The following is a 10,547-nucleotide window of genomic DNA, read 5'->3' as shown; positions in this document are numbered from 1 at the left end:
CTGGCCGACTCCGTCGGAAATGTCAGCGCACACCGACCCGCGCTAAACGTGTTAAGGGTCTCATGAAAGGAAAATGCGTCACACCGACTGAAGTCAATGCATTTAGAAATAAGAAATAAAAAAAAAGAAATATAAAATTAATAATAAAAAATAATAAATCACTGATTGCTCATTTGTCATTGTAACATTCTTGTTGCATCTCCCTCCCCGTTAGAAGCCGGCCCGATGAATATTCATGAGCAGGTTAGCAGTAAGCCACAGGTTAATGAGCGGTGGGAAATGGCTCGTTACACGCCCGAAGCAGCAAAAATATTCACACGCACGCCACCAGACGCTTAACCCACGTGCCGCTATCTGCAGAGTTATGTCACCATCAAACCTTTTTTTTTTTGGTATTCCTCGGAACATCAAACAGATGTCTATACGATTAGAAAGCTCGCTCTCGAAATATGACCTCGGGGAGCAAGTGTACTAATATCCGATACAAAGTATCCGATACTTTATGGGGCCCGTCGTTCTAATTGCATTTCAGTCTTCCTTAACTGGTGCTAAACAGATCTGCTCTATGATGGGCTGTGCAAGTATCTGAGCATGGATTCCTTCAATGTCTATTTTTAGCTGCAAATCTACCGAGGGCCTCGCTGCCTGGTTGGGAAAGAAACAGCAGGATCAGATTTCCTCTTAAAAGCAAATCATAAAACTGCCAGCAATATTGACTGGTGGAGGACCCTGCTTTTCTGAAGCTCAACACGAACGGGCACTTTTACGACTTTGTCCTAATCTTTTTTATTGCATTGTAAGTTAAAAATGTCCGCGTGGCTACTCCAGCGTCGCGGTAAAGCGCATTAATATCCGCCCCTGTCTGGCGCCTCGTTTTTATGCCGAATAACAGATGCCATCGGAGTCAGGGCTCGCCAGCGCAGGCTTAAGTCGTGCCAAGCAAGAGCGGAAACAAGCTGGAACTGCAGATGGAGCCATCTTGTATCGGAGCGCGTATGGATTTAGCCTAGCTTAACGCGCACGGTGGGAATTGATGGGCTAAATACAAAACCAACAACAAAAAAAACAAAATACAGGTTGTTTCAGTTATGAATCTCCCTCCTGTTAAGAGTTTTGGATGGATTACTTTTGGCATTCTTGAGTTTGGTACCTTTCTGCCTCCGCGAGGACCGCGGCGCAGGATAGTTAGCTTCCGGGGAATGGGCGGACTTGTGATAGTGGCGTTAAGGTGGCGGTGGTGAGTGGTGTCAGGCTTCCTGTCAAGGGGGTCGTCAATGCTCTCCTCAGTGCAACAATGTGGAGGGAGAGTCCTGTCGCGTCATAGAGCCTGTAGGGATAGAAAAAAAAAATCACATTGATAAAATAACAACATGTAACGTAATCAACGCTGATGTTTTTCTTGAGCGGCGTCGCTGTATTATTAGCCCGGCTTATCAAAGTGTCACATTTAAGCGCCTTCAAAAGCGTCGCGAGCCGAGTAGAAAAATAGTTACGGGAGTTATTGCGCTCGGAGAAGGGAGCCAAGGGAGGGAATTAAAGAAGTAGCTCAAAAGATTGATTTGCGTTGCATTCACTTGTGCGCTGTGTAATTGTCAGGTGGTAACTCAAACATAAGCTTTTGTTTTTGTCTTCGGCGGCGGGAGAGTCGAATTACACGAATTTAAGGACTTGAGGCAAGCGAAAACTTACTGAATAATTGACTCATCTTGACTTTGACTCGTGAAACTTGACAGGAATCACATGACAAAGTCTTCATTGTGATACCTTACTGATGTTTTTTTCCTCCTATTCTGTTTTAAATGCTTGACCGCTTATTAAACCTCCAAATTATGAGTGCTCAATTTGATTTCGATTGTATTTCCAGACAGCTCACATTTAGTCTCTTTCAGCTTCTCTAATTACTCTCACATTTTGTGAAACTTCCCAAAAAATTAAGCTACTGTACAATGAACATAATGGTCCGTCGGCCTTGTGTTCATTTGCAGCCGTCTGCTCGTCGGAATAAAGACAAGCTGCTTGCGGCTCGAGCCCGAGCCATCAATCACGTCCTACTTTATGAAATCAATTATCTGTTTTTGCCAAAACTAAATGGCTGAAACACGCCATGATTGGCAATTTGAGCTGGAAACATTTGCTCTTCACACTTTTTCACTGGCCATGGGAGACTTGAGCAATCCTCCCCACTTAGTCCATCAATCCTCTCTCCAGAACATGAGGAGACAGCACTTTTTTATTCTCGGTGCATCTCCCTCTTGCCCCTCTCTAACACTCTAATGTCTTCCCCGAGTCCCCCAAATGGAAGGTGAGGTGCGCTGACTCGGCTCCCTCTAAAAGCAAGCTGGGAACAGAACCGGGTCTTTGTCTTGCCATCTCTCTCCATGTCTGGGGCGACCAAGCAGCTGTCTTCTTCGTGGTGATTCTGTTCAATGCGCAATTCGGATGTGCCCGCAATACCCAGAGGGATCAATTACACAAGTTGGTACCAACCCAAAACCTATACTGAAGGGGGAGCGTGGGGAGATCCCGTCAGGATCGTCTTCAATCGGTTCCACGGAGAGACCAAGATGCAGATGATAAATTTCTGCGTAAATATCCGAATAGCAGACGGCCGGCCGGGTTATGCGTCGAAGTCCACGGTCTTCACGTGAAGGGTCAAATACTCGCCTGGACCAGGTCGAGTCGACCTGTACTTCACTGTGGACGCATGATTATCTTCTGCTCCAGTTTGTTTCCACCCAAAGAGGTATTGAGCGTCTTCTCTTTCCCCTGAGAGGTGAAAATGTCATGATTGCAGTCACGCCGCTGCTTCTCTGCTGCGGAACGTGCCAGTGATTCTGTTCCGTGCGGCGGAATCGGCAGCACTCGACAATGCTTAGCGGAAGGAAAATTGGGTATTGACTCGACCTGCCACTAAGAGTTCCTAGCGTGGGACATTTCCAACAGTGGAAGGATTCATTTATATTTCCATCACTGAAGCGGCCAACTGTGATTCTCCCGTCTTTTCAAGGACAGCTTAGAAATGATTTTCTCGATTCTAACTTTCCGAGTTAACATTCGACAATGAACCTGTACCAACAAAGACGAGGTCAGAACCGTATTGAGTTGCTGCATTTACATACCGTACCGGTGTTGACGATTAAAGTGCTTACTTAGAGCCCACTTAGAGCGACAAAAAAACAAAAACAACTTAAGTAAGGTCGAATACTTTTTCTTTTCTACCGCCACCGCAGGTTTTTCGTTGCTTTTTGTCTCGTCCCCATTGTTTGTCTTATTAGGCTGTCACCAAAAATCCGCCGAATCACCTGCGGTGATTTTGCTTTTTCTCCTCTTAATGGTGCAATCACTCTGCCTCCATCTCACTGAGCACCCGGCGTTGCCCCCATGCAGCAGAAAGCGAGACAGACAAAAAGAGAGAGAGAGAGAGGCTTGTGTCGTTTCATCTGCCAGTCTGAAATCGTGGAGGGCACAATGCTGAGCATTCTCCGGGGAGAGCCTCACAAAGGCGAGGACGGAAGATGACGACTCAGATGGCATTTGCCAAAGGAGAGTGCTTTAGAATATAGGGAATAACAATCCTTACTATAAATAAGGCTACATTAAAGTCTAGTCCAAAAAATTCTATGACCCGTAACATTTCCAAGATTGCCTCTGTTTGATATTTGTCCTTTTCGTCAGTCAATGCAGGTGAAAGTAACCTCGTTCAAAGCCTTACTGTCAGGGTCCATGTGCGGGTATCAATCTTCATGTTGAACCACGATCAATATTGTGGTTTTATTGAGAGGCCCGACACAAAGCAGCTTGAGACTAAGATGAATGAAGGGGTGACGGGTGGGAGGGGGGGCGGAGCCTGACGTGAAAGAAACAAATGCACGCAAGCTATTATTTAACAGATGGAGAATATGTTTGGTCAATCAAGACACGCAAACTGCTTCCTGACATTTATCCAAAATAGCCCTTTATAGGGCTTGGGGGGCTGAGTCAGATCGGCTTCGTCATACGACCCCCCTCAGGGATGAGCCCGCTTGTCCGCATTGATGTTTTCACACAAACACCTGACGGACAGGTCGGACATGCTCAGCGGAGCGTGCACGAGGCGCATTCAGCCTCCGGCAGCGTCCACATACGGGGCCAGTGTGGGCTTATAGTCGGAAAAGGCCTCGGGGAAAAGGGCATTTGTTCAAATGAAGTAAATGCTTTTGCATGTTATTCTATCAAAGAGTCTGAAAGAAACACGGCGGTGGATGATTTTCAGATTCTCCCCCCCTGTCTGAAACTTAGCTTTGATGCCCCTTTAATGGGTAGTTGGGGAAAAATCAAACATTCACCCGACTTTCCTCGTCGTCCGTTTCGTCCCTGACACGGATTCATATTTTGAAAGGAATTTTAAACGGTGACCCATGACTGCCTGCTGCCAACTACTAAAATCCCTGACAGCGAAAGCCGCTTAAACATTCACGGCCAACTGGGGACAGTCGAGTGCGCGCGGCCGTCCGGCCGCTTGACGAGCTGTCGGCGGGCTTAAAGCGGCCAATGAGCCGAGCGGGAAATACCTGTCATCCCCCCCCCCCGATGACTGACGTCTTCGAGCGGGATATGAAAAGTACAAGTAGGCCGAAACGTATCCGTGCGCTAGCGTTTCCGTACTCACGTGCGGACTCTGTCAAATATAAAAAATGGACGCAGATATGTGCGGGGCTATCTTTGCCTGCCCGGATAACAAACGACTTTGTTGGCGAAACATCGGGCGGCTGTCACCGCGGCCGACGGCGATCAGGTACATTCGTGGTCGGAGTTAACTCTCAGCGGTGCGGCGTAAACAAGTGAGTCACTTGATGACTAAATTATGATTTAATGATGCCCCGGCGGGCCTCGGCCTTCGCCCGTTCCACGTTTGTAGATAAGCTAGCCGGCTAGCGTTTCCGTGTGAAAGAAGTGGAAAAAGAACAGAATATTTTCCCATTGGCATGTGTGAATTTCACGTTTTCCATATATTGACAAGAAAAGTGCCTCCCACTTTCCTCACTACTCGTCATTATCCCGAAAGGTGTCCTGCGTTGTCGCTCACGCGATCATTGTTCAATCACAAACATTTCTGCCACAGCGGGTAATTTCGCCACGGGAAGAAAATTATACGTGCCGACAAATAAGAACCCAGATGAGGATAATCGGAGCATTTTAGTAAGCAAAGCCACAAATTGTATGGCCTCAAATGTAAGAAAAGCTGGAACCTTAATTGGTGTTCACAAAGGAATAAGAGGAAGCATTTGAAGGGATTTTATTTGGAAGATGGGGGCGGCCTGAGCTTACCGTAGTTGTCTTGACTCGGCCTCCGGGCTGCGTACAAGTCCAGCCGGATTTATTGACTAACAGGTCGCAGCCTTCGTCGTCCAAACACGGCACCATCTCGCACCACTGCTTTTTCCGAACAATGGCGGCTGTGGAGAAAATAGAAAGAACGATTGAAGTGGTGGTGGTGGAGGGGGGGGTGAGCGAGACAGCCTAAGATTAGCATAGAGAGAAAAGCGGAGGGATGCGTAAGGGTTGAACATGATGGAAAAATGATGGGAAGGGCGAGATAGAGGATGGGAAATACTTGAAAATAAACATACCACTGTAAATGTTGGCGGGGGGTGCGACGATTGGACGAGATGAAGAGCAATGAAGCGCGCACACAATTGAAAGATATGAAATGAGGGGCTGACAGTGAGAGATGAGGCCAAGATGGCCGCAATCAGGCTGAAGGAGAGCTCAATGCATTCAATAGAAAGACAACAAATAACAGAGCTGCACACCAAATTGCGCAACTTAAGCGTCATTATGCCATTCCTCTAATTCCGCTGCACATCGTGGAAATTATAACCTGCTCCAAATTGGTGCAAGAAAAATTGTATGTTCGTCTATAGTAGATGAAATGAGAAATATATGATTTTTATTTTATTTTGGGGCACATAATACGAATTAAAGAAATTCCTCCAAAGTTCAAAATGTCGCTGTACAAACGACAAAAAGCACATCAGCCCTTTTGAAACCTTTTTTCAAAACATTCGAAAAAAAAAAACCTAAGAGCACTTTGAAGTCAAAAAGACAAGGACAAACATCTTTTCTTAGCGGCACACAAAAGCACCACCGCGTCTAATGGCAAATTTGAGCGGAGAAAAGGATGAATTGAAAGTGAAATTGGACGTCATGAACTAAGATCCGCTTTTACACTTCATTTTAACCCCCCGCAGAGATGGCAAAGAAAGTCGAGCAATAGCCGCACATCCAAAATAAAGCCCGAGTAGCCTTAATTGCTCCTGTTGGCAACTTTAAAGGTGCTGGGGAAAAAAAACAAAGTGTGATGAGTGATTCACTCTGGCACACTGACACGGAAGAGCAGTTTGAATCATTTGAAAAAAAGCGATCGATCCATTCAGTGCCGCGGGGGGCAACCGACACCGATGTCGTGCTGGGCGCTTATGTGTTCTCACTCAGTTGTTTTTTTTTTTCCCCCCACCAGGCGGTTGCCATAGCTACGCACCCGTGTAATGACAAAATAGATAAGTGATTCGAGGAAGTGAATATTGAACTGAAATGCTGCGAAATATATCAATTTGGAAATATTTTCGTTTAAATATGCACTGTAGTAGTTTACAAGGGACAGGCGGTGTTAGCAATTTAGCAATTTGCTCTGCGGTGCCTAAAAGAAGGTTTCATATTATTAAAACCTCCGTCGGGGCGTTTATCTCCCCACCAAATGGTCGCTCACACTCGTGTCAACAGCCAGCATCTTGGTCTAATAAATTCCGTCTCATCCCATGCCAAGGCGGTGAAAGATGGGCCGTGTGCAAAGGGGAAGGTGAGGGAGGGGGGGCGACAGATCTGATCTCGCGTGATGTATGCGGCGCCCCACTCCAAGATGAAGCGTTTTGATAATTAGAAAGGGGACAGATTGGTTGTGAACCAAGCAGGTGAGCAACATCTTTGTTGGGGATCGCACCTTCATTCCTTGATTTGCGATAAAGCTGTTTTGAGTTACGACCATAGTCCTAAAATATATTACACTTGTATCTCAAGGTGATAGGACAGGCTAGGCTAGGCTAGCACATGTGCAATGATGCACTCCTGAGGGTAGCACACTTTTCTACCAAGTCCATTTAAATAATGCGCCATTTCCGCAACACCTTTCTATGCATGGAAAAAAAATAAAAGTCACACCGTCGAAATGACTACAAGGCAATATTTGCATGTATGGGTTTATTGAAGCCATGATTGCTTCAAGGTTGCAGTTTCTGCCACTCGTATTGGTTAGCGCAGAGCAGCAGCATCAAATCAACATTATTCATCATTCCCCTCCTGCGATGAGCTGCTTGTAAATTGGAGCTGGCGCATACAAATAAGCATCCTTGTGTGTGTGTGTGTTTTCTTCTCCTCACTCTTCATCAATTCACTCCCGCACACCTCCTCCTCCTCTTCCTCCTCCTCACTAATGCGCCGCCATGTTGCTCAAACTCAGACGAGTCAAATAACCTTTTAAGCCAATTCACTGTGTCTTCATTTCACCTGAAGTGCGATGAATCTGCCAGGATTTTTTCTTTTTCTCCCCGGGCTCCTCATCCTACTGTAAGAGTAAAATGTCCCAGCGGTACATGGAAGCAAGCAAGCAGAAGCAGAAGCACACAAAAGAGACGCCTGCTCCCTCCCATCATTCTCCTTTTATTGGTTGAAAATTGGCAATTTATTCGCACTCGGCTCTGCCTGAGCAAGTGATAAACATCAACAAACCATATGGAGAATCCAGAATAATTTGCATGGACTCTTCTGACTGGGCAGGCAGCACCGATGCTAACCGACGGATGTCGTCTTCAGTCTTCCCGAACTGTTTTGATTCCATTCCTCCAAAGTTTTCTGTCACACGATCAACTTTTTTAACTGGCATTGCTTGTTCAAGTTAAATTTTAGCCCGAGCCAATCTAAACTGAAAAAATATCACGATTTGTCGTAAATAGATCATTTTCAGCCCGATTGAGTGAAATCAGATAATTCCCTGCGGCACAGATTTGTGCTGTAGCGGCGCAGATTTATCATACCGTCCAAAAGTTTTTTTCTTTTTTTTACCGCCTGGCAAGGACAAGGCAAAGTCGTCGGCAAGTCGTTCCTCACGCTTCCTTCTTCGCAGTCAACAAGGGAGGCGCTAACTTCATTTCACGCCAACGACAAAGACCAATAAAGAGCGGGAGAGAACAAGGAGTCTCGGTACACGCGGTACGCACAGTTCGATCTTTGGCTTATTATTTAGCTATTTTTTTTGGTGCGACGCCATTGTGGTTTGGTAACCGGCAGTTTGTGTGGCGTGACATTGCTTCAGGCAGGTGTTTATTTTCCACCCGTGCGTATGTGCGCGGTGACCATCAGGTAGCGGCGATATCGTTCCGTTGCAGATGCGCGCTGACATTTCCACACAGCTGAGCGACAACACTAACCCCCCTGATTTGTTGACGGGCGCATTTTGCGCACACGCGAAGCGGAGGCCCGGCGGCTCGGTGAGCCAGAGGAGGAAATGTCAGCGTGAACAAGTACATGTGGGAAATGGGATCATTTAACACCAGTGTCTGCAGAGACGGCGCCGCATCAGCACCGAGTGGTGCACTCTTGACATGGCGCTTTTGGATCTACGGGCGACGTAATAGCGACCTCGTCGGACATGGCGCTACATATTCCACCGTGGAAATTAGAATGGAAATAAAAGTGCATTTTTGTAAATAAAACGATAAATAGAATATAATAAAATGAAACCTATCCCTAAACCTAACCCTAACCCTATCCCTATCCCTAAACCTAACCCTTTAGGGTTACTAAATCCTACCCTTACCCTAAACCTGCCCCTAAACCTAACCCTAAACCTAAAACGAAACGTAAAACTAAACTAAATCGAGACTCAATCTGTTTGATTAGGCATCAAACGCATCGTGCGACGGCAATCCCATGATGCGTGCGACGGTAATGAAGGCGACTCATTTGAGGATGATGGCAAATGACACGCTGACATACTTAAGGTTGAACGAAAACATCATTCTCCGTCGTCGCCCGCAGGCCTAATGATTCGCCGATGATGGGCGTACTCACGGAGGATTTTGCTCGCACGTGTCTCTGCCTTTCAAGAGTTTGCCTCCCTAATATTGTCCGCTTAGCCTTCTCCACCTCTACATCCAAACTAATCCGCCTTAAATTATGCATAACCTTTACTTGGCTGAGGCCCGTCCACCGATAAATCTGTTTATTCCCTTTTTCCCCACCCTTATAAATTGTGCTAAACAAATTCCAATTAAGTGAAACTGCAATACGGCGTGAATAGTAATTTGCCGGCGAACCGTCCCCGAAGACGATAAGACCACAATCATCTGTGTTTATATCCAAGGCAGCTTATGGCAGGTTTTGCTGAAAATATCTTTAGTGCTTGTTATCAGGTCAGCGCGCCCCACCGTACCTGTTCCTGTACTCCATTACTACGACTGATTTCTTTCTTAGACTTCTCACATGACATTTCTAAGGGAATTGCACTTGTCTCCTATCAACAATGAATGATAGCAGAGGGCAGAACCCAATCACCCAATCTGGACCCGGACAAGTCAGTCCCAAAACCTCCCGTGACCGATAACCGAAGCAGAGTTATGGAAGGCGAGTTATATATTTAGAGTAATGACGGGGCGAACACCTTTCCTCGTCCGAACCGTGACCTCCTCTCCATCCTTTGCCGCCATCGTGTTTTCTCGTAGCAGGAAGCCCTCTATTTCGCACTCCTCCGCAACTCCTCGCCAGAAAAAGTGCAGCGTAACCCATCAAAATCTCCCTGCGTGATTTATTTTTATGGTCTTTAAAAAACAAACCTGCGAAAACTCAATGCCAAAACTTTTCCACTTATACTTTTGATGCATTGGACAGGACTGAAATTGCTCAGTGATTGTTTTGGTCGGCGGGGGAACGAGGTAGTCTCGACTATATCATCCCAAAAAGTCGATGTAATACGAATATCCCGTCATTGGTAACCGTCTGAACTTAGCATCGTCTTCCTGGTATATTCCCGCGTCTTGCGGACCGCACTTTTTGTAGTGTAAGCCGACTTGTAGAGGCTGACATTTCCAAGGATCCGCGTGGATCAATAGCAAAGGTCAGGAAAACAAGAACCCCACGTTTGTTGCCACGGAAGCTTCGCCCACGGTTCTCCGTCGTCGCTGTCTAAGCGGGTTTTTAAGTTTTAGTTGGCGAGCTTGAGGTAAACAATGTTGTCAGTTGGCAAGGCAGCTATTCTGAGGTCCGTCATGTGCACTGAAGGGGAGGGGGGAGGGGGGAGGGGGGAGGGGGGGGCAATCTGAACCCTGGATTGTAAACAACAAAATCGATAGCTCATTTGTCATTAACGTTGGAAGGAAGCAGCTTTTGGGAGAGATGCACTTTTCCCAATCCAAATGAACCAATCATTCTTTGTTCTCCCTCCGGGGGGGTCTCCAGTTTTTCATTCCTTGCCAGCATTTTTAATCAACCTCGCTTGGCTCATCCCTCAATTTTTT

At 46.4% G+C, this 10,547-nt stretch overlaps 1 protein-coding gene and 1 long non-coding RNA gene across 10 annotated transcripts in view; one reads left to right on the top strand and one right to left on the bottom strand.

Annotated features, from left to right (window-relative positions):
• Positions 1 to 10,547, top strand: part of LOC148379200 (uncharacterized) — a 164,249-nt gene that overhangs the window by 64,760 nt on the left and 88,942 nt on the right. The window lies entirely within an intron of this gene.
• tafa5a (TAFA chemokine like family member 5a) overlaps positions 1 to 10,547 on the bottom strand; it is a 61,542-nt gene that overhangs the window by 3,239 nt on the left and 47,756 nt on the right. For all 4 annotated transcript variants that reach the window (XM_088367613.1, XM_088367616.1, XM_088367614.1 and 1 more), the window contains exons 3-4: positions 5,308 to 5,435; positions 1,151 to 1,327 (exon numbers count right to left, since the gene is read on the bottom strand). In XM_088367613.1, the coding sequence (XP_088223739.1) occupies positions 1,319 to 1,327; positions 5,308 to 5,435 (137 nt within the window). In that variant the 3' untranslated portion in view covers positions 1,151 to 1,318. The remainder of the gene's footprint in view (positions 1 to 1,150; positions 1,328 to 5,307; positions 5,436 to 10,547) is intronic.

The sequence above is a fragment of the Syngnathus floridae genome, chromosome 22 (assembly GCF_059516105.1).
Source record: "Syngnathus floridae isolate MCC-2025c chromosome 22, RoL_Sflo_1.0, whole genome shotgun sequence".
NCBI classification, from domain to species: domain Eukaryota; kingdom Metazoa; phylum Chordata; class Actinopteri; order Syngnathiformes; family Syngnathidae; genus Syngnathus; species Syngnathus floridae.
Note: the sequence above shows the minus strand (reverse complement) of the source record. Positions and strands in the feature narration are given on the sequence as shown.